The sequence below is a fragment of the Globicephala melas genome, chromosome 19 (genome assembly GCF_963455315.2).
Source record: "Globicephala melas chromosome 19, mGloMel1.2, whole genome shotgun sequence".
In the NCBI taxonomy this organism is placed as follows: Eukaryota; Metazoa; Chordata; class Mammalia; order Artiodactyla; family Delphinidae; genus Globicephala; species Globicephala melas.
In genome coordinates, this window is record NC_083332.1 from 11,126,550 (window position 1) to 11,149,680 (window position 23,131).

Consider the following 23,131-nt stretch of genomic DNA (forward strand, 5'->3'; position numbering starts at 1 on the left):
ACATGCCCTTTGTATCCACGTCCATTTTCATTTAATAAATTTTTTGCACCAAAAGCAAAACACAACAAACAAAAAAACCCTAGCCAGATACTACCACAGTATCTGACTCATACCAATGAGCCACGCTTCTAATTCATAAGGCCTTCATTTTATTTTTTTTAATGGAAACAAGTCTTCATTAAGTAACTTTTAATATCAGAAAAATAAAACTCTCATAATTCTCTTTACAGCAAATATATCATATCAGTGTCAGTGCTCTGGCCATCTTAAGTTAAAGGTGCTTTATCATAAAATATATGGTTTTAAACTTCACTCAAATTGAATTTATAATCCCTATGACTTCCCTACAAGGCCTTCATGTTAAAGGGGAGGAAATGGAAGCCCAAAAAGGGAGAAGGTTTGGCCAGGATCTCCAAGTCAATGGCTGAACCCAGGCTAGAACTCACGTCCTCAGGAGGCGGCAGCGAAGGGGAGTGTTTAGGTTTCTCCTGCTTGCTGGGCATGATTCTGTCACTTTGCCAATGATCCTCCTCCCCAAGCCCCCTGCGCACTTCACAGCGAGCACTGCCCATTACCTGCCCCTCCCCTCCGCCTCCCTGGACACGTCTGGCCCTCCTCAGACCTTTCACGCCTCCACAACCCTCATGGACCACAGGACAAGGCAGAAAGGCAACTCCGTAACTTTATTTCACTATGTGAAGGGGTAGGGGTGTTTGGTCCAGCTAGATCATCAGTCCCTGAAGGCAAACAGAAGGCCTAAGAGGATGCCCCAAGCAGGTCTCCCACTAGAGGGCTCTGCACCAGCAAACTGGGCCCTCTCTAAGATGTTGATGGCCTCAGTCACTCTGATGCTGCCAATATGGTGAAAGTGGGATAAAATATCGGTGTTTTCACGAGCACAGCCCATGAGGAGGAAGGTGGTATTGAGATACCCTGTAAGGAAGAGAGCAAGGAGTCAGAGACACTTTCAAGACTCAAACATCCTACCCCTCCTTCCAGACACCCCTCACAAACCAGGACCCCTGCTCTCCCACCAAACACTCAGGTACCAGGCACCTTCTCCCCTCCTCCTTGGAATTATGTGCCACAACCCCCATCCCCCAGGACCCAGACACAGGACCATGGGACCTCAGTCCCACCCACCTCCCTCAGAGACGGGAAGGCAGCAGGCCTAGAGCAGGCATCTGAGAAAGAAAGTTTCTCTTCTCTCACCTGCCTGAAATTTTAAGGTGGACCTGTAACACTCAGTAGCATTGTTGGGGCAAGCCTCGGTGGTGACAAAATTTGGGAGGCAGTCCTTGGAGTGCTCGCCCACACAGGTTGGGCAACTATGGGAAGAAGATGCTAAAGTCTTAGGAGCCTTGGCCTTGAGTTTCACAAAAGGATCCATGTTGGTGAGGTTATTGCAGAGGTATGTCCGGCAGACACGGCTATAGGAGGCAATGGACAATCCGGGCGGCGAAACGAGGTAGGAGACTTGCGGGGGGTAAGATGAAGCTGGGCTGCAGCCTTTAAAACCCACAATTCCCCTTCTGGTCCCTGTGGGGCAGAAGATTGGAGAGCTCTGATCAGTGTCGCTGGCCACACCCAGTTCAAGCTCCCAGCCCACGCCCTGCTCTTCCTGCTGCCCCATCACCAACTTTGCCCCTCCCCCACTGTCCTCTCACCACTCAGATTTCCCACGTCTCATCTGCCTCTCCTCACTCTTCTCCCCACAGGAGCCCGTCTGCGCCTCTCTCCCTTGTATCCCAAACTTGTCTTCTCTCCCAGAGTCCCCCTCTCCTCCTGGGATCTGTCCACCTCCATTGTGTCCTCTTATCCAGCCCACACCACAACCAGCTGGGTCCTGCCCCTCTCCTGCCGATGTCTGGATGCTGTTCCCAAACATATAATGGGGTAGATATCTGGAACTCAAGTCCAGAGTCCCTGGGTGCTAGGAATGGAGGTGGGGTCAGAAGACCAAGCAAACAAAATGTCGCAAAGTCACCCCTGTTCACCTGTCTCGATGAACACCAGCGTCTCCTCACAGCCCTCATTCAGTTTACACACCATGCTCCTCATCAGAAGCCATTGCCAGTTATGGAGATCAACAGCTCTGAAGAGGGAAGATGTTGCTTCATAACACAAAAGAGCTCCAGCCCCTAAAGAGAGAATGTTCTTCCAGTCACCTGCCCCTCACATTGCCTTCTCAGCCCCGAACCGCCAATCAAGAGCTCAGCCTCCACAGACCCTGTCTCCCGAGGGACCCAGATATGCAGCTTTCCTTCCCCCAGTGACATGAATCCAGCCCTCCCATCCCAGCCAAGAGGGTCCCTAAGGGTCCAGCCACAAAGGACATACAAGGCAGAGTGGAAATGGCCCCTAGGAGACAGAGCAGCTGCACGGGGCTCAAATGCTGAGGTCCCATGGTCCTGTGTCTGGGTCCTGGATGCTGGGCCTCGGTCTGGAACCAATTTCAATCTAGGTCTCAAGCTCAGTTCTTGTCAGCCTCTGGGTCACTGTTTCTGGAGCAGAAAGTTGATTATCATTTTCATTAACATAGGCTCCCTGAGCCCTTCAGGGACACAGGTCTTCCCATCTCCATAGTCTCTCTTCCAGCCTAACCCGAACCCACATTAGCTTCTCAAATCCTGACTCTTCACTCTCCTGCTTAGGTTCTGCCACTGGACATGGTGCTGAGCAGAGGACGCTGGCTTATTCAAAGGATCACTATCATACAGGCTATTCTCCATCCAGAGACAATGAGGTCAGAACAAGAAATGTGTGTGTAGGAGTTAACCAACGTATCACTAAATAACCCTTGACTCGAAAAAGAAATTAAAAAGTATTTAGAACTGAATAATAGCAAACATACTACATGTCACACACACACACGTGCATGTAAAATCTGATGAAAACTGAGTAAGGCCTGTAAGTTAGTTAAGAGTAATATACCAATGTCAATTTCCTGCTCATATACTACAGTTATACAGAATGTCCCTATGGGGAACTGGAAGAAGGGTTTAAGGGACTCTAAAATTTTTGCAACTTCTTGTAAGCCAATAATCATTTCAACATCAAAAGTTTTTTAAAATACACATCAAAATTTGGGACTCTGATTTCTAAATCAATATTCAGAAGTAAATTTATAATTTAAATACATTTATCAGGAAACAAGAAGAATTACAAAATGTTTATGAATTAACTCAAGAAGTTATATGAGACCACAAAGCATCCCCCAAAAAGGGATAGAAATAAAGATGATGACAGAAATCAATGGAATAGAAAACAACAAAAAAGTATTACAAAAGACTAATATTCATTCTTCGACAATATTACTAAGATAATTCTCTGGCAACTCTAATCAAGAAAAAAAGATGCAAATAAAATACAGAATGAAAAATAAAAATTAACAGACATCACATGTTCTAAGAATAATAAAAGTGTCATTAACAACTCTACATTTATAAATTTGAAAACCCAGATGAAGTGGATAAGTTTCTAAAATAATATGAAGTGCCAAAATTGGCATAAGAGCGCATACAAAGTCTTAAAACGAGAATGGTCAAGGATCTCAGGCAAATTGACAAGAAAAAGAGAGCAACCCCAGCAGGCGAATGGACCAAGCATATGAAGAAGCAATCTCAAAAACAAACCAGGGGGCTTCCCTGGTGGCACAGTGGTTGAGAGTCCGCCTGCCGATGCAGGGGACACGGGTTCGTGCCCCGGTCCGGGAAGATCCCACATGCCGCGGAGCGGCTGGGCCCGTGAGCCATGGCCGCTGAGCCTGTGCGTCCGGAGCCTGTGCTCCGCAACAGGAGAGGCCACAACAGTGAGAGGCCTGCGTACCGCAAAACAAAACAAAACAAACAACAAAAAAAAAAACAAAGTCTAACAAGCATATGAAGAAACACCCCAGCTCAGCAATAATCAGAGGAATACAATGTATCCAAATGTGCATCTATCAGACTGGCGAGGGATCAGAAAGCTGGAAAACTATGAGCATTGGTAGGACTGTGGGGCTACAGAGACCCTTGTGCACTGCGGCTCATGGGGTAGTTGGGGCCAGGGATAGGGTCCTCTTCTGGACCCTGAGGAAGGGAGGAGTTCTGAACAGTGTCTCAGACCCAAAGCATCATTCATTGTGGGGAGGAGTCTGGCAATACTTAGTCAAATTAGGCTTACAAAGAGCCATCTCTGGTATATCCTAGGTACACATAACAGAGATTTCCACCTTCAACTACAAAGGAACACATGAGAATGTAGCATTATTATGGTGACAGTGAGCTGAAGGCAATGTGGGCGTCCCTCCCTGAGACCTAGTGAACATGCGACACGCAGGGGATGCACACCATGGAATAGCATGCAGCAGTTAGAAGCAACTGGTTAGATGTACGCATCACATGCACTGGATGGATCATAAAAACAGTGCTGATTATTTTAAATAGTAAATAATGTCATTCGCATAAATTGAAGCATCATGCACATAAAACACCGCACATCTTGCAAGAACACACACAAACTAAAAGATATGCATTAACCACCCGAAATGAGTGCCTATGCAACAGTTAGAGAATAAAAGTGGGGAACTGGGGATTACTGGAAATAACTAAAACACTGTAGGTTGTACAAAGTTGATAGACTTTGGACTCAAAGACAGACCAACGCTGGAATCTTTACCTCTCCATTGTCTAGCTGTGTAATCTTGTGCATCTTATTGAACTCATTTATAAAATATATTAGTAATATATCCCATAGAGTCATTGTTGAAAATTAATAAGATTATTAGTATAAAGTGCCAGGCAAGAGCTAAGCTCTCCAAAAATGTTGGTCCCCCTATCTCTCTCTCCACTACCTAAAGGTTTAATGTCAATTGCTTCAGCTGGCATTAAAGCATTCCACACATCCTCACCCTTCCTCCCCCAGACTGGCCCCCAACAACCTTTCCAACTTCGTCTAGTACTGCCCCCCTGCACAGCAGTCCAGCTAGAGGTCACTTCTGCCACACTTCTCTGTCCAGAATACCTGACACAGGATCCGTAATCCAGAAATCTGCGGCAAACTAAGAGGCCAAGACCAGCAGAAAAGATGGGACACAGGAAGGGGAAATGAAGGCTGACAAAGGATCAAACAAAGGAGTTGGACCAAGCAGAGAAGATGGCACACACCTGCCTGGGAACGCAAAACAACGGGACCCAGCAATCTGAGAACAAGCACGGACACAACCAGAAAAGAGTGGAATGAAATCCTCAAGGAAAAAGGGATGGAGTGGTGGTCAGAGGCGATGCTATCCCTACAAAAGAGAAACCACACAGACAAGGAGGAGCAAACTGTTGGAATGGAACCTTGCAGGGAGCAGAGAAAGCACAATCGGGAGCGGCAGAAAAATGAGGAGTGGGGCACAAGGACCGGGTTCTCAGGGGAGAGAGGAGACAATCTTAGAGGCTCAAAGAGAGAAAAGGAGACAGGGCAGAATGCATAGAGAAAAGGGGACACCACAGAGAATGGGGAGGGAAACCGTGAGATGGGTCTAGTAGAGATGCACAGAGAAGGCTACAATTAGAGAGTGGAGCACCGAGAATGGGGTGCAATCCGGGAGGAAGATGAACACAGACGGTGGAAAAGGCTAAAAAGACAGAAAAACCACAGAAGCGTCTCGGGAAGCGAAGAGGAGGATGGGAGGGGCAGGGGTCCAGGCTATGAGGGAATGAGGCACGTGGAGAAAGAGGTTCCGAAAATCAGCAGGATGAACAGGCAGAGAGAGGGAGGCTCTCAGAGACGGAAAATGTCAGAGTTAGGAAAATCAGCACCAGCGCGGACGATAAGAGACACAAGGAATGGGGCTCAGCGTGAGAAGGTGGGACCCAGGAAGGAAACAGGGATATCACAGCACAGGGAACATAAAAGGAGAAAGGTAGATCGGGAGTTGGGCAGCGGGAGAGAAGTGCGAAAGCACGGGCATCCACACAGCAAAGAGTAACCGCCCGCGCAGAGTCGAAGACAAACGCTCAAGAGGCGCCGTCCCTGCAGTGCTGGCCGGAGGGCGAGACTGCGCGTGCGCGGGAGGGCGGGCCGGGCAGCCGTTCCTGGGGGGGCAGGGCCAGCCTCGTCCTGGAAGCGTTACTCGACGCCCCATTGGCCACCTCCCCAAAAAGGGAAAGAACAGTCTGGGAAGACAAATCACACAAGGAGGGAGAAGTGTCGCGAGACTCAACTCGACGCTCTATTGGCTGGCCTGATAGTCTGGCGCGAGGAGAAGCGGGCCGGAGGTAAAGGGGCGGGCCGTCAGTGAAGGATCTTGAAGCGCACTGGTCGCTCGCCTCGGCGGCAGAAGGCGCCGCTTGAAGCTCATTGGTCCTTGTAAGAAGGGGCGGGAAAAGTGGCGCGAGCGAGGCCATTCCTCACCCCACTGCCCCACCACCTTCTTTCGCCTCATCCTGAGTCTGACTTCGCTCGAGGCTGTGGTAACCGCGGCTGACGACGCGAACGCGACCTCGCCCCTCCCGTCTCTTCCCATCCCTGTCTTGCGCTGGACTCCCTGCCCCACACAACGGTCGCCTCCCCACTAACGGTCCTCGCGGCCCCTTCGCCCATCCCCCACCGAGGCCCCTGGGCGCGCTCCCCGAGCCCCGAGCCCTCCCTGGGACCCTGGAGCAGGGCGAGGCCGCGGGGACAGCTGCAGAAGGGGGTGCACGCGAGGAACAGATGCATGGGGAGGTGTGGCGGGCGCGGTTCGAGGCTGCTTGTTGGGAATGGGCGAAGGCGCGTAAAGGCCGGGCGCAGCGACGGCGCGGGATTGCCTTAGTTTGGAAGGCGTGTGGGTGCAAGAGAGGAATTTGGGCCGTGGGGAGGGGGCTTTGGGCCTCGATCAGGGCCTGGCACATGGAAGGGGCTCAGTAAACCTTTGCTGAAGGAATGAAAATAATTCTTGAAAGTGAGGCAAGGGATCCATGAGGAAGATGTAGTTACTGAGGTGCAAGGGAGTGGTCTGATTAAAAGGGCTGCGGGGGAGAAATTGAATTGCAGGGCATACGTGAGGCTAAGAATTGAAAGGGGAGCATAAACGTTATGTGTGGGAATTGGATAAATGCAGGAGGGAGGGATGATAATTGTTGAAGAGAATGCCGGGGAAACTGTGGGAATGGGGTGTTGGTGGAAGGCGGGTGTAAGAACTGCTGCAGAGGGCGTGAGAGTGCGCGAGTATGCCCCAAACTGGGATTTCTGCCTGGAAAGGAACGTGAGCGGAGAATAATGTTTGGATCGAAAGATACACAAGAAAGGAAAGAGAGAGGTTCTTGGGAAAGATGATGCCTGAGGAAAGTGAAGAAGGAGAAAGCCAGGGGAGACTCAAGGGTGACAGCTGAGTCCAGGAGTGGGCGAAATGGAAAAATCCTTCAGGCGTGGCCTCCCAGAGGCAAGAGGGCTGGTCAGGAGAGGGCCCACGTGTCCACCCTGACCCCCCACTCCTGCCCCTAGATACATGGAACCCAATGAAATGCCTGCTGTCCACCACTGCCCCTCAGACTCTGCCACAGGGGGTGAGACTAGAGCCCCCCAGGGCGGGGAGCTCGTCCCCAGGAGAGTTGTCAGTCGCTCTCCAACGTGCGCCCGCTGCCGCAGTCACGGTGTCACTGCCCACCTCAAGGGCCACAAGCGCCTCTGCCTCTTTCAGGCTTGCAAGTGTCACAAATGTGTCCTCGTCTTGTGAGTATGAGATCCAGGGAAGGGAGAGGATGGGCCTCATCCGAAAGGCGGCTGACCTGCCTTCTGACTCGCCACCCCCTCTTTAGGGAGCGCCGAAGAGTCATGGCTGCCCAGGTGGCCCAGCGTAGGCAGGAGGAGGCGCAGCTGAAGCGGCACCTGGCTCGGGGGCAGATGAGGAAAGGGGCGGCTCCTCCCAAAGCTCCCAGCAGTGTCAAGAAGGGAGTCACTCAACCAAGGCTCCACCGTGAGTGTCTCTGGCCAGGGCCAGGGCAGGAATGTGGGCAGGGAAAGCCTAAGTAGGAAAAAGAGTCCCAGTCCTGCCACTGAATTGGTGCGCGACCTGGGGCAAGGTGTTTCTATTCTCTGGACCTCACCCTCCCCAACTATAAAATGTGATTAAGTGTTGGGAGGATGCGGTGAGGTCTATGGGTAGAAATGGGACCGAGAGAGATAATTCAGTTTGGGGTTGGAGTGGGATGGCCCTCAGGAGAAAGAGCTCACCAAAGCTCTCCCTGGTCTCTCACAGCTGCAAAGGAGAACATAGCACCCCAGCCTCAGACTCCCCATAGGGCAGTCCCACTGGCACTGACACCCCCTGAGAAGGTAAGGAAAAACTGGGCCCTGAGGGGACCCCTGTCTTAGCCCCTGCCCAGATCCCTTCCTGTATGCCTTCAGCACCTGGGTTCTAGGTCCAGCCCTGAATTGCTGTGTCATCTTGGGCAAATCACTTCTATTCCATGGACAAAATGAAGCGGTGGGATTTTATGGCCCTTCAAGCTCTAAAGTTTTGGGGTCCTACCTACATCCTGGAACATACCCATTCCTTCTCCAGCCTTGTACCTGACTCCAACCTATGCCCCCTGCAGGAGAACTCCCAGGGGCCTCTGCTGCTCAGCTGTCCCCCAGAAGCCTTGCCTTTGCCCCGGACTCCAGTGCCTCCAGGCCCTTTGGCCACTGGACACTGGCTGCCTCCAGGCCTTTCCGTACCAACCCCAGTGGTGTGCCGCTTGCTATGCCAAGAACCTGCTGTCCCTCTGCATCCTTTCCCTGGTAAGATGAATTCAACGTTAATTCAAGAGATATGTGAATGACTAGGTACCACTGTATCAGAAAGACAAGAGGAAAAAGATACAGGGTAGGAAGAGGGAAGACAAGCCATGACCTCTGCATACGCTCTGCATTCTCTTACCCTCGTTAGGCTTTGACCGTGGCACTGCCCTCTGGCTGCCCACTCATGGGCCCCTCCCAGCCTGCTCAGGATCTCGCCCAATACTGATGGCTCCTCTTTCTGGAGAATCCCAAGGGCCCTCTACCCTGCCCCACACGTGAGTAGGGAGAAAAAGATATGTGTTTATGATGTGCCTAACCCTGTGCTGGATACCATAGTAGATAAAGAAGAAGAAAAGGTCACAGGCTAATGGGTGAGGCAGAGCTCTCCTAGGTCTGCCATTGCCTAGCTGTGAACCTTTGTACAAGTATCTTTACCTCTCTAAGCCTTTTTTTCTGTCAGTAAATCAGAGACATTACTACTTCTTGGTAATAATGAGAATTAGCAATAATATATGGAATACACCTAGCACAAGCCCTGGCCTTAAACAAGTAGTGGCTATTAAATCCACTTAAACAGATAAGATAGGGTTGAACTGCCTGCTGAAGTGGGGGTGGGGTGGGGGGGCGGGGGGGGGGACGACATGCTGCTAAGAGCCTCAGAGGCCTAGAAGAGAGGCCAAAGGCCATTAGAGAAAGCTTCCTAAAGGTGAGCCAAGCTGCTCCTCAAGTTCCATAGCGATTGGGGAACTAGGAGGGAAGGAAACCAGACTCTGGTAGGGCAGGAACAGTCACCTCAATCCCTCTAGATGTTTTGTCAGGTTTTTTTTTTTAGCGGACACCAATTATTTCCCATAATCCTCACAGTAGCCCTGGTAGGAAGAAGCTGACAGATATTTTCATTTTACAGAAAACAAAGCAGGCCATAACAGAGGAAGGGACTTGCCCAAGGCCACAAAGCCTAATGACCCAGCAGGCACTCAGATTCCCAGATCAGAACATAGCAAAATCCTGCCCCTGTTTCCATGTGTACCTGTCTTTCCATGTTTAATCCCCCTGGCATCTTTTCTCCTTATTTCCAGATGCTCGACTCTGAAACTTCAGCCCTGTGGCACCCCAGACCCGCTTCTGCTGCAGCCACAGGTCCTGGGGAAGAATTGGGACCCAGGACCCTGGGAGGAAGTTGAGCTTGGGGAAGGGAAGAGTAGGGGATAATGAAGTAACCAGGGGCAGAGGGAGCACCTGGAGGGTGGGCAGAAGTGGGGATTCCCAGTCTGCTTCTCTCTCTTTCCTTTGCAGGCCCCCAGAGCCTCTCGCCTGGACTGGACCTCTGACCCCTCAGAGTGGCAGCTGCAGTGGGAGGCAGCCGAGGCTCTTATGGGACTGAAAGATTCATTTCAGGCTCCCCGCCTGACCCCTTCTGGTCCTTCCAACCATGCCTGGATTTCCCTGCGCCACCCCTGTGGCCCACCAGGTAACCTGTTCCTTAAAAGGAGGGGATGGGATAGGCATGACTGAGAAATGGAGGTACTGGAGTAAGCAGGGACTAACCAAATAGATCAGGAAGTTCAAGATCCCAGGCCCAGGCCCCAAGCTTTTCAACCTAGCCCCTGGGATTACAGTTGAGAGTTATTCAGTGAATCTGTTTTATCCTTTTTGTACTCAAAAGCAAATGTCCAGTGCCCTGATGTCAAGGAAAGTGAGGCCCTGAGAGAGGCAGGGACTTGCCTGAGTGCATATAGCAAGACAGTGGCAAAGCCTGTTCTCCTGACTCCAGCCAAGGTTTTTTCTCTGGACCCAAACTGCCTGCTGAAGTCTGGAGAGGGACTGAAGAGGTAACAAGGGTCTGGCCTGGAAGGAGATTTGATAACTGCCTTCAAGGAGCTTCCATTCTATTTGGGAAACCTGGATGCCTTCAGAAAGCTCAGTGACAAACCTGGAGAGAACTAGAGGAATCTTGAGGCATGAGAAACACCTATGGGGACAGAGAGGGAAGGCTGAGGTTTCTCTTGTCCAAAATGGTGGATTGGACATGCTGTGTGGGACTGGAGGGACTGCTGGAACAGAAGCAGATGAGTATGGAGGGGCTTCTGATCATGGAGGTCTGGCATGCCAGGCTTGGGCATCTAGACAAGCACCTGTACATGAAGGGGAGCAAGGGAATGTTTCTGAGTAAGGGACATATTCTGAATCCCTGAGCTTTAGAAAGACACGTATGGTGGCTGTGATGGAGGGATTGGATGAGGCAAGACTAGAAGTGGGAAAATCAGTGAGGAGGAAGTGTTTGCTATAATCCAGGTGAAGAAAGATGGGCCTGGATTAGATGGGGTAAAACGAGAGGGTTTGCTGGGAGGGGAAATAGATGTGACCTGGTCCTGCCCCCTTCCTTCCTGTCTGTAGCTCCTGCTGAAGAAGGAGGATTCCAGCCTGTTGTCCCCTCTCTCTGACCCAGTCCAGCCCCCTCCGTGGCTCTACATATTGGGCATCTGGGATCCATCTCCCTCCTGAGCTAGAAGCCCAGAGGTGGAGGCCTCACTGGGGTAGGGGGGCAACAGCCTGCAGGCATTGCATATTTGGTATTTTACTTACAGATTTATGCATGGAATTTAATGTAGCACAAGCTTCAGGCTTGTTTTAAAGCTTTCAGGTGCTTTGTTAGCTTTTGGCTCCTTTTGTAGCATGGCCATTTCCTTGGCTGAAGGGGGATATTCTTTTACCTTCCTCGGATCCTGGGACCTTTTAAAATCCCCAACAAAGAGAAAGTTGTGCAGTTTAAGTTAACCAGTATCTAAATAGATTTTTGCATGAGTTCACGTTCCAGGGTATTTATTTGACGTGTGATTCTGTATATCCCTGTGCACTCATGTCTGTCTCCATGCATGTGAAAACAGGAGAGAATTTTCATTTTGTGTCTAGGTTTGTGTGAGTAAGCAAAAAATAAACCTGTATTGTTTTAAGCCACTGAGATGTGGGGATTGTTTGCTACCGCAGCCTAACCTAGTTTATTCTGACTGACAGAAAGGACTTGTTCAATTCACTTCCCAAAGTGAAAATCAGATATTCAGTAACTACCACAAATAACTACAAACTTGGATTTCTTTTTATGGCCAGATAAGAAAGAGTGGTAGGCAGACACGGTAGGTGATTCACTGACTCAATAATTAAGTGACTGCTCTGTGCCAAGCATGGACAGTTTCCAGCTGCCCAGAGGGGCACAAGTGGAAATACCTACAGGGCCAAGCAGATCATATAAATGAGTAAAGAAGGCCAGAGGAGCCCTAGAAAACTGAGAATGCATGCCCTACCTAAGAAGGTAGCTTCCTTTTGGCCCTAGTGGATTGTTGCCAGGCAGGAACGTGGGCTCCGGATTGCCATATCTTCTGATTTTTCAAGAGAAGCTGGAAAACTAGATTTCGTTTTAAAAAATCTTAATTTTCAAATGTTGGCTCAGTTTTCTTCTTTAAATCCTATGTAGGTCAAACAAGACATATCTTTAGGCCAGCTTTAGTCAATGGAATGTCAACTTAATGCTAATCTAACGTAACATTTTTCAAACGGGGAGACTGAGACCAATCAGTACAGGAAGAATCAAGTTAAGTCTTTATCAAGGGTTTTTCCTGAACTAGAGAGATTCATGTATCTAAGTTCTGAAGGACCTATAAAACGTTAGTGACAGTTATTATCATTTATTGAGTACACACTCTATGCAATTCACATATATCCTCACAGCAACTCTGTAAGCTATGCACGATTACTCCAATTTTACAAACAAAGGAACACCTTAGAGAGATAAAGTGACTTGCCCAAGTATTTTAGTGAAAGTTTGTAGGCAAATATTGGAGAAAGGTTCCTTCCTTGCCAGGCCCCAAATCAATAGGTAATTTTTATAATACATAGAGTGAAAAATTCAGGACTCCAGGAGACAGACACAAGTCCCGAGGGTTTTTCAAAAAGTCTTTATTTTTCTACTCAAGATAGCAGTAAGTAATAATGTCTTACTCACGTTTGTTTCTTAGTCCTCTGCTGTCAAGTCCTTCTCCTTGAACTGTTCCAAGCACGTGAAGACCTGGTGAGCTATTCCAAAGATATGAAGACTCGGAGACCCCCATCCCCATTTCTACTCTTAGAAGGGCCAAACAGAAAGTTCAAGGGACGTGCCTGATCACTGATTCTTTTTCCTAATGTTACCTACACCTCTTTTTATTCAAGATAATTGATGGTGATGGCATCCAGTTACAACTTGCTCTTTTCTAGTTTGGGGCCTTGAGAAGGTGAGCTGCTTCTAATTCTAACATTACAGAGCAACAAATCTCCAACACTTCCCAGGACTCAGTGCAAGATAACCAAAGCCCAAAGTCTGCTTCACACCTTCCTTCCCTGACCTTGTTTTAACTTAGATGTGTGATTGACCCTTAATAGACCTGCCTAAACCTTGCTGTGCCATGCTCTCCCAGTGACAGAAAACCAAGCCCACATAGTCAAGGGGGGAGGGAAGCGTTGCAACATGCAACGTGGCTAAGACCCTGCTACTCAGGGCTGACCAAAGGTCCCCAGTACACCAAGCTCACACAGCTGGGAAGAGTAAAAGAGAAAGTATAATTTGAGGTTAAAGGATGACATGAGAAAAGGGAGGGGAAAAAAAGTGATGGAGACTGGAGGAAGGAGCTGGGGCAGGCCACTCTTCACAGACCATTTCTCTGCAGCCCATCTCCCCTTCTTGTCAGATCTGGCAGGGCTTTTTACACTACTGGCTAGGCCTACTTTGTCTATCAGATTGTCAGGGCTTCCCCATTGGTGCCTGAGGGAGAAGGGTGGAGGCTCTGCAGAGGTCAGCTGTGGGGAAAAGGGCACATTTACAGATTGCTCATGCTCCTCTGGCTGCAGCATCCTTCACCTGTGGTTGTGGGGAGCCAGCGGGCCCTTGGCCTCTGACCAGCCTTTGGAGATTAAAGCCAATAGACTGTGAGCACTGTTTCATGTGTCACTTCCTTTCCCATTACCCACTGCCAGGTGAGGAAAGGTGTTGCCCAGGTCCAGTAGGGCACTGAGTAAATCATCCCTCTTGTAAGCTTCCTTCACGTACCATCCTGATGTTCTGCAGAAATAACCAGTGAGGTTCCAGATGTGAAGCACCATCCTGCTCCTCTCTCCAAACAAGTCTCCCCCACAGACACCCATGTTTCACATCAGGAGCTCATTTTACATTCTGCCCTTTGGGAATCCATGCTTCCTTTCATGTCAGCCCTATGTGAACCTGTTCCACTCCAGACCACACTCCTTGAGCAATGTAGAATCAACATCATACCACCCATGCCCATCCAGTTTCTCTACTCAGACGCTCATTGCCTGGGCCATGTAGACCTCATTCTGTATCCCCGTCCCATTGTGTAGCTGGCTCTGCAGCCGCCAATATAGACACATGGACAGTCCTATAACCCATGCCCTGCATAGACCCCCATCCTTTTCATCTGACAATGTCTCTGATAAGCCCCTTAGGTAGACTTCCTTACATTCCTTAGGGGCCCTTGGCCCGCAGTTTGCAGGCCTGATCACCCTGAGCTGTGCCCATCTCTGTCCAACTATGTCTTCCCTTCCAAGAATAAGTACTCTCAGAGGGCAGGGCCTGCGTGCAACTCCTCTGTGGGTTCTCAGAATAGATGACTAAGTGAACCACGCTGTCTTGATTCCTTAGGAATTTCTTTTTCCTACAGAGTTAATGTACTCTAACGTGGCCTCTCCCCTCATCACAACATAAACAACTTCCTACCCTCGAACCACTTTTTAAGAGGTGGGTTTTTTTTCTTTTGAGTAGTTTTTAAGTTCACAGCAAAATTAAGCAGAAAGTAAGAGTTCTCATAGTCCCCCGGCCCTCCCACAGCCTCCCCCACTACCAGCATCCTACACCAGAGTGGTTCATTTGTTACACCGGCTGAATCTACACTGACACAGTATGGTTTACATTAGGATTCACATTAAATGCTTGCTCCTTGGGCTTCCCTGGTGGCGGAGTGGTTGAGAGTCCGCCTGCCGATGCAGGGGATACGGGTTCTGTGCCCCAGTCCGGGAAGATCCCACATGCCGCGGAGCGGCTGGGCCCGTGAGCCATGGCCGCTGAGCTTGTGCGTCCGGAGCCTGTGCTCCACAACGGGAGAGGCCACAACAGTGAGAGGCCCGCGCACAGCAAAAAAAAAAAAAAAATGTTTTCTCCTTGCAGCAAGTTAGCAACTTTATCAAACCACAGGTGTGTTCTTTGTGTTCTTGGGTGTTGGACCTTAGAAGGATTAAACTAGATAATGCACGTAATACTACATAATGTTTACCTGTGCCTTGCACAGAGTAGGCACACAAAAAGTATTTGTTGATAGAATTAATATGTGTGCACTAACTGCGAAGAGACTCAGGCGCTAGGAGGCAGAGCTGAGCTTCTCGGAAGGTCCCGCCTCTGTCCCTTTGCCCCTGACCTTATCTGCTCCCCGCCTCCACTGCTTCATTCCCACTCCGCTCTCCTGGGCTGTGGTGAAGCAATTTCCGCCCTAAGAAGGGTGCGGCTTCCGTCCCCTTCCGCTCTCGCGAGTACTGCTGGTTGAGGAAGGGTAGGTGGTGGCCACATTTCTTCGCTGCCCTTCCCCTGCTCTCCCGGTCACAGTTCCGCCCTTACTAGCCCCACTTCCGGCCAGAAAAGCCACTTCCACCCGGAAAAGTGGTCGTTCCGCTGGTGGCGCCAGGAGTAGCCAGGTCTCTTTATTTCCTGCCCACCCATAACTTCCGCCAGGAGATACAGTCTCCGCCGCTGTTTGTTCCATGCATGATCAACGCAAACGAAGCTAGATTCCCTCCAACTCAAGACGAGAGCTCCTCAAGCTGCAGAAGGAAGGGCGGGGAGGAAACAAGCCTCCGCCCTCACGCCACACCCTCCCACGTTCACGGAGGGGAAGCCACATTTGCCCTGAGAGAGGCGCGGCCGCTTTTTTCCTAACCCCGTTCTCGCGAGTTCTCGGAACTCTCGCGATAACCAACGCCCGACTTGTGCGCCCGGGAAACCCCGTTGCTCCCTTTTCCCTGACTGGCAGCTTGGAGGCCGCACGGTAAGCTGAGTGCTCCGGTCCGAATCGGGTGCGGGGTGTCGGGGCCCGATTCGCGATCCCGGAGCGTGTGCCTGGGAGCTCCGGGGTACTCGCGCGAGGCCGCCCCGCCCCCTGGAGTTGAGGCCACGTGCGAGCTGCAGGCCCGGGCATGTCTGGTTCGCGCTCTCCGGGAACCGAGGCTGGGCTTGGTGGGCAGCGGGGAGTGCGGGGGACCCCAGAATCAGGGGTTGGGGTCATACAGCGTCTTCACAAACGGGGGCAGGTAGTGTTCGTGCGACCCGGAGAGACCATGGGCGTCAGTGAGTTCTGTAGGACCCACAGGCGCAGGGGTCTTTAAAGCGGGGAATTGAAGTAGGGCCTTCGGAAGTAAGGAGAGTGCGACGGTTTAGATCGCGTTGGGGCTGGCCCCCGACCCTTGTCAGTCGTCTCCATCAATCCTGTGTTCACATGCTCGATTTTTCCCGCAGATGCCTGGAGTTACTGTAAAGGACGTGAACCAGCAGGAGTTCGTCAGAGCTCTGGCAGCCTTCCTCAAAAAGTGAGTGTGGGGATTGCGGTCCGAGTGGGTGGAGGCTGTCGCCTTTGCCTGATCCCTCAGCGCCCGCAGGCTTTCAGTCTGGGGAGGCTTGTTGGAGGTCTCTGTGGGATCCATCCTTTCTACATGAGGCCTGAGTTGTGTTTGAGTTTCAGTCTCTTTGTATTTTGGGACACATTGGGCTCTTCTTGATCTACAGTTGTGTTGAGGGGAGCGAATTGGGATGGAGTTTGTGGAGACTCCTGAATTGTGCCTTTCTCGCTGTCTTGGTCCCAGGTCCGGGAAGCTGAAAGTCCCTGAATGGGTGGACACTGTCAAGCTGGCCAAGCATAAAGAGCTCGCTCCCTATGATGAGAATTGGTTCTACACACGAGCTGGTGAGGAACTGGGGCCTTTGGCTGGGACGTGGGGGGCTGGGTGTCCCCTTTGTGAGCTCTTACTTGCCCCCAGAAATAACAAGAGAGAAATCTTTGACTTTATCACTGCATGTTTTTTGTGACATTCAATTATTTTGTACGCTGAATGTGTTTCTTCATTTGTAAGAGATTCACGTGAGGACCTGTGCTTTTCTCTGAGTCTTGTGGGGGACCCAGGGACAAATGAGTAGAGTGTTCGTATTTTGCCTGGAGGTGGTTCATTTTAGAGAGAGGCATTGTCCTTTTAATGCTTATGGGTCTGTTTTATTGTTCAGATCGTCACACTAGACTGTCTTGTTAAATGAGTTGTTCGTAACTAAGGGGCTGGAGATCTGATCAGGTCACTCGTTGCTCTAGATCTTGGCAAGCCTCAAGTGCCCTGAAGAAAACCTTATGGTCACCCCGTACTGGTCCCTTTTCTTATCTTATTAATTCTTTAGTAATGATTTTGAAGGACTGATTTTTTTTTTTGCGGTACGGGGGCCTCTCACTGCCGTGGCCTCTCGTGTTGCGGAGCACGGGCTCCGGACGCGCAGGCTCAGCGGCCATGGCTCACGGGCCCAGCCGCTCCGCGGCATGTGGCATCTTCCTGGACCGGGGCACGAACCCATGTCCCCTGCATCGACAGGCGGACTCTCAACCACTGTGCCACCAGGGAAGCCCCTGAAGGACTGATTTTAAGTGTAGCCCCTGATTGCATAGTCCTAGTGCTAGTGTTGCCTCATCTGTCTTTAATGTTTCAAGTTTCTCCAGTCACCCCCACGGAGGCTTACCTTGGGAGTAGGGGATGGGGTTCAAGGCTGGATTGTGCCAAGGTGGCAGCCTCTGCACAGGGCCTTCACTAAAGGCTCTCGGCCTCTCCTGTCTTCAGCCATCCTGTGTGAAGTGGGGGCTCTGTCCTGACCAGAGCTTGTCTGTAGGTGGGAAGCAGAGTTTGGACAAAACTCCAGAATGACCTTGAGAAGAGTTGGCCTTGGTATAAGGTGCCCAGCACCTCGGAGCATGAAGTATTTTGTAGATGGTGGGCCAATCTTTCAGGCCCTAGACTGGGCGTAGGGGCCAGCATGCTCAGCCACAGTCTCTGACCCCTGAGGACTAAAAGGTCAAGTCTGAGATGAGTGGGATGGGCAGCATATCTGGGTAGAAAAATGGGTCTGGTGAAGGGGAGCTGACTTGACCTCCCTGGGCGCACAATCAGTGGTGACGGGGCCTGGACGAGACCACCACTACCTCTGTCATCCACCCATCTTGGGAAGCAAGGCGTGCCTGGTCCTGACTGCTCTTTGGTGATGCCCCAAGAGCCGATAGGTCAAGCAAGGCAACTTTGGATCTAAGATGAGGAGAAAGAATCTCATAGCTTTTCCCGTTTGATCAGGTGAATACGCATATTTTGTATAACCTGTACCTAACAAAAACTTCCCGATTTGCAGTTGATGTCAGGGAGGTTAACATGCTTGTGGTCTGCCAGCTGCTGATGCCACAGTCTACCCGACTCTTGTCGTGATTGGAGGTGGGGGCAGCTCTGTCCCCTTGGCAGCGTTTTGTACTTTATTTTTCTAGGTGGGGAGAGATTAAGGGGAAATGGGGAAAGGACCCTGGGTAACACACACCGAGCTGAGCCTGCTGGCCGTCTCTACAGTTGCTGCGGCCCCTTTCTGCCCACTGCGCGCCTTCGCCAACACATCACGCTGGGTGTGCGTCCTCTGCCTGCCCTGCTGCTCTCCCTTGGCATTTCCAATGCTCGCTTTTGACTTCAGTTCCCCGGCTGCCCTAGTGGCACAGTGTAAGGGTTCTAGACCAGGGTGTGTTGTGTGCGCATTGTTGGGGCACAGCCATGTCTGTTTGTATAAAATCATGACAGGCAAGCGTTGCCGATGCCACAGGCTACATGGTCTACTCTCCGACCCTTTACAGGAAAAGTCTGCCGACCTCTGTTGGAGTCGAGAGTGCTCCCACTTAGTTTGGTCAGTCCATACTCTGGACAGGTGGAGTCATAGGAGATAGTCATTTACCCAGGAGAAAAGTGAGATACAGACCTGTGACGGCCGTGGGAGGGTGTGGCAGGCTGACTCCAAAACCACAGTCTGCCGTATTTGCTTTTCCTCCTCTGGATCGTGGGCCCCCTCAGGGGTTTGGGGCTGAAGCACAGTGGGATAGCGACCTGTCCTGGGAGGCTGAGCTCTGGCAGTGAGGGCAACAGGGCAGTGGGGGTCAAATGCTGGAGACGTAAGAGCCAGCACGGTGTGGACAGCTATTGACCTCAGGTATGGGGGATACAGAGGGCAGAGGTAGATGGCAGGGCCTTGAGGGTGGTCCGCAAGAGCTGCAGAGCTGTAGGGGTGAGCACTCACCAGGCAGTGGTGTAGGGGGCAGTGTGTGTGAGGGGTGAGGTGTAGAGGTAGAGCCTGTTTCAGGGGAGTGGGGAGAGTGCTCTAGGGGGAGGAGCAGTGTCAAGGGGGGACCACTGCAGGGCTTTGAAAGGGAGTGGTGCAGTGTGGCCCTAGACAGGCTTCTTGACCTCAGTTCTCAGAAGGGTCTGCTTGGGGAGGTAAGGATAAGAACACAGTGTGTGTCTCAGTAGGTGTCCAGCGGTGAGTGAGCAGCTGTGGGATTGGGGCGCCTGAGTGGTGTGTCTGTGTCTGTGTGTGTGTGTGTGTGTCGTGCTGCTCAGCTTGCAAGATCTTAGTTCCCCAACCAGGGATTGAACCCAGGCCCCTGCAGTGAAAGGGTAGAGCCCTAACCACTGGACCACCAGGGAATTCTCCCGCACCAGATAATTTTATGCGTCATTAAGAAAGACGTGAAGCTCCCCCTGGGAGACACTAAGGTTGAGCTTTATTGGAGTTTGTTCCTTGCCAGTCACTGCTCAGGGTTGAAGTAAGTTGTTCCCCTTAGTACCATGGCGCAGACCACTTGAAGGGGGTGGACTCTGTCGCAGCTCACAGGGAGCAGTGTTGGGGTTCAGACCCCATGTACCAGACAGCCCGCCCCTTTCCGTGCTGAGATTGGGCTGAGCGCTGGTCCTGGTTCAGCAAGATTCATTTCTAGTGTGCAGCCTCTTCCAGGCGTTCGTGAAATTAGGAGTGTTCATCTCAGCCCCTTCGTAAGGCTCTTACTTCCGCAGCCCAAGTGGGAGAGCAGATCTCCACCTAGAGCCAGGGCGTGACCAGACAGGTGCAGGGGGGGTGGCCGTAGCCGTTGGGCATTTGCACTGGTCTTCAAGGCGAGTTTTCCGTGAGGTCACACCTGGCAGAAAGATTGCGGGGGGGGTGGCTTGTAACAGGTGACTCTTGATCCTGGCAGTGGGTGGGCTGCTTGGTGCCTGGAAGAGGATCAGATCCCAGACCTGGGGGGTGGGGTGAGGACGAAAAGAACCAAGGAGAGTGGTTTTAAAGTGAGCGGAGGACAAAGGCAGTGGTATCAGGGAGAGGCTGCACAGTGGTCCTGGAGAAGTGGCCATGGTTTGTGCTGCACTGTTGGCCCCTGAAGCCTGTGGCTGTATCTGGAGACGGTCTTAGAGGGCAGGAGAGAGGCTGAGAACAAGTTGTGCGCAGGAACTGCTCTGGGAGGGGCAGCTGGAGGGAAGGAGGAGCCTACCTCACCTGGCCACTTCCCCCTCCCCCCAGCTCAGGACACTGGCGGGTCATGGAGATGGCCCATCGCCCCGGGACTCTTGGCGCAAGTCATTATTGAAGGAACGAGTCCTCGGCTCCCCCGTTCATCTTCAGGACTAAGGGGAATCTAACGTGCTGGTCTCTGGGGTGATCTGAATCCCTACCTTTGAGCTTTCAGCCAGGCAGGGCTGTGTGATGGCCAGCGTCTGGGCCCCAGTTCTTCAAAGCTCAGTGGCCCCCTGAGGTAGAAGAGCAGAACCTTCTGGAGGGGCTGTCCCTACGGAGCTTGTGGCGTGAGCCCAGGAGTACTCTGTGGAGTTTAACCTTTTCCATACAGGAAAGTAGCACCTGACGCGTTCATGGCATCTTCACAGTAGCGCTCAATGAGGTACTTTTTGTCCCGGTTCTCAGGTGAGGAGGATAGGTGACTTGCCAAGGCCACAGTATCGGGCGGGCTGCTAAGGCCATGTTACCGCCTCACTTGAGAGAGTGAAAAGCAGATGGCATAGGGCCTGGCAGGCACGTGTTCCAGTTGAACAGAAGAGGATTTCCAAGGAGGCTGGCCAGGGTGGGTGAGGGACTTGCCCAAGCCCGTCAAGGGTCCAGAATCCCAGTCCACAGAGTGGGTGACGCACCTTCCAGGTTGGGAACATCCGCTGCATAGGATGTCAGCTCTGCTACCACTGTTACCTAAGCTCTCCAGCGCTGGGGTGTGGGAGGATCAGTAGGTCTCTTCTCCAGCTCTGCTGCCCTTCAGAGCTCCCAGGCAGATGAAGGGGGACAGTCACGGCTTAAACATTTGCTAGACTCTCCCCACAGAACCTCAGGTCCACCTCGCAGCGCAGCTGGGCACTAACAGCTAAGCAAGTCCCTGGGGGGGGGGGGCGGGTTGCCTGCCTGGTCACGTGGCTACGGCAGTCCCTCCACTACCTGTGCGCGCCAGTCTCCTGAACTGGGGGGTGGTCAGGTACAGGGGCTTGGCGTGCATTCTCACGTTTCAGTTTCCCTGACCGTAAAACGGTGAGGTGAGAATCTGCTGCCGCACACAACTAGATTTGTGACCTTGAGCAAGGCCCTTTCCTAAGGCTGCCTCAGCTGTGGAGAAGCGTCTTCTCTGCCTGAGAAGGGTTCTCAAGTCTCCCTTGCCTCCCACCCAGCTTCCACAGCACGGCATCTGTACCTCCGGGGCGGCGCTGGGGTTGGTTCCATGACCAAGATCTACGGGGGGCGTCAGAGGAATGGTGTCATGCCCAGCCACTTCAGCAGAGGCTCCAAGAGCGTGGCCCGGCGGGTCCTCCAGGCCCTGGAGGGGCTGAAAATGGTGGAAAAGGACCAAGATGGGTAAGTGGGGGGGGGGTGCACCTGCCCCCCAGCCAGGCAGGGGGTTCTTCAGAATAGTGCACAGCGCGGGGCCTCCCCCCGACCTCTCTGGCTAACTACTCCAGGCTCCAGGAAGGTAATTTAGCGACTGTCCGCTTTCATTATCCTGCTCGTTAGCTTTTCCCAATTGATTTTTCGGGGCTTTTGATCTAATGCTTGCACAAACGGCACCCCATCAGCTCCCAGGGGAGCTCCCACTCCAGCCTCCAGCTTGTTGGAATGCAGCCGACTAGGGACCTCAGTGCGACTTGGCTGGTGTCATGTGGTCCTGTGCCTTCTTGGAAAGCCTGGCTCGTGTCCAGGAGAGGCCTGGCAGGGATCAGGGACGCTGGTGGGAGCCTGCACTCACCTGGGGCTATATGACCCTTCTCTCCCACAGGGGCCGCAAACTAACACCTCAGGGACAGAGAGATCTGGACAGAATCGCTGGACAGGTGAGGGCTGGGTACCTCAGTCACCGCCTGGGTGTTTCTGGAGCCTGGGTTTTGTCAGATGGGAGTTTCCTCCCCTGGAGGGGCACAGCCCAGGGGAGGAGGGTGCAGGAGAAAGAACGTTTCTGACAGACTTCCTGTGGGGGCTGGTTGAAAATGCAGGTGCCTGGGTGAAGGGAGGCCCAGGGTGCGGCTCGCCGGGCTGGCTTCTGCAGGGCACGCTCCGCACACGCGACTCCCTCTTCCTGGTCAGCCTTCTGATCCCGGCTGCAGTGTTTTCTTCCTTAGTCTTCATGCTTACTGAGTGTTGGGGTGCCTGAGAACCCAGGTCTCCATCCAGATGCTGACTGACTGTAGACACCCTGGGCCAGAGTCCCTTCACCTGGAGCCAGGCTCCCCGCCTGTAGAGAGATCTGCTTTTGGCTGCCTCGGAGGGAGGTGGTGAGGATTCCATGAGCTACGGCAACAGAGGCCCCCGGGGTCTGGCATGACCTCTTGACTCAGGCCTCCTGGGAGTCTTGGACTGTTGAGTCATTTAAGTGTCAGAAGAGAACGGAGGTGTCAGCCCTCTGGGGATTGGGGGTGGCCTGGAGTGAGAAGGTGGCTCTTCAGGGCAGAGCAGGGCCTGGCACAAACAGCAGTGTGGAGTGATGGGCAGATGTTGGAAACACACGACAACGCTCTCTTTCCTTGAGAGTCCCAGTTCTATCCTTCTGTAAAGGAGGATACCCAATATTGTGAGGATCGGATGAGATGAATACATGTAAACCACGAATCAGGGTGCCTGGCACCCCATAGCTACTGGGGAGCTACTGTGACGTGCTTGAACACAGACCCCACAACTGATCTTAACTGTTTGTCCATCTTTTCCACAGGTGGCAGCTGCCAACAAGAAGCATTAGAACAAACGATGCTGGGTTAATAAACTGCCTCGTTCGTA

General features: G+C 52.0%; 3 protein-coding genes across 3 annotated transcripts; 2 read left to right on the forward strand and 1 right to left on the reverse strand.

Annotated features, from left to right (window-relative positions):
* Positions 1-730: 730 nt before the first annotated feature.
* LOC115862369 (ly6/PLAUR domain-containing protein 4) lies at positions 731-2,410 on the reverse strand. The gene is made up of 4 exons (XM_030874078.2): positions 2,341-2,410; positions 1,998-2,141; positions 1,213-1,539; positions 731-933 (listed from the first exon to the last, which is right to left on the reverse strand). Exons 1-4 carry the CDS (start codon positions 2,405-2,407, stop codon positions 731-733), a joined length of 741 nt encoding a protein of 246 aa, XP_030729938.2. The 5' UTR covers positions 2,408-2,410.
* A 5,049-nt stretch (positions 2,411-7,459) lies between these two features.
* Positions 7,460-11,635, forward strand: LOC132593958 (doublesex- and mab-3-related transcription factor C2-like). The gene is made up of 8 exons (XM_060289097.1): positions 7,460-7,683; positions 7,770-7,927; positions 8,210-8,286; positions 8,553-8,733; positions 8,882-9,008; positions 9,813-9,873; positions 10,030-10,204; positions 11,131-11,635. Exons 1-8 carry the CDS (start codon positions 7,460-7,462, stop codon positions 11,175-11,177), a joined length of 1,050 nt encoding a protein of 349 aa, XP_060145080.1. The 3' UTR covers positions 11,178-11,635.
* Positions 11,636-15,729: 4,094 nt separating this feature from the next.
* Positions 15,730-23,131, forward strand: LOC132593313 (small ribosomal subunit protein eS19). The gene is made up of 6 exons (XM_060288939.1): positions 15,730-15,815; positions 16,283-16,353; positions 16,627-16,727; positions 21,538-21,721; positions 22,140-22,194; positions 23,067-23,131. Exons 2-6 carry the CDS (start codon positions 16,283-16,285, stop codon positions 23,091-23,093), a joined length of 438 nt encoding a protein of 145 aa, XP_060144922.1. The 5' UTR covers positions 15,730-15,815; the 3' UTR covers positions 23,094-23,131.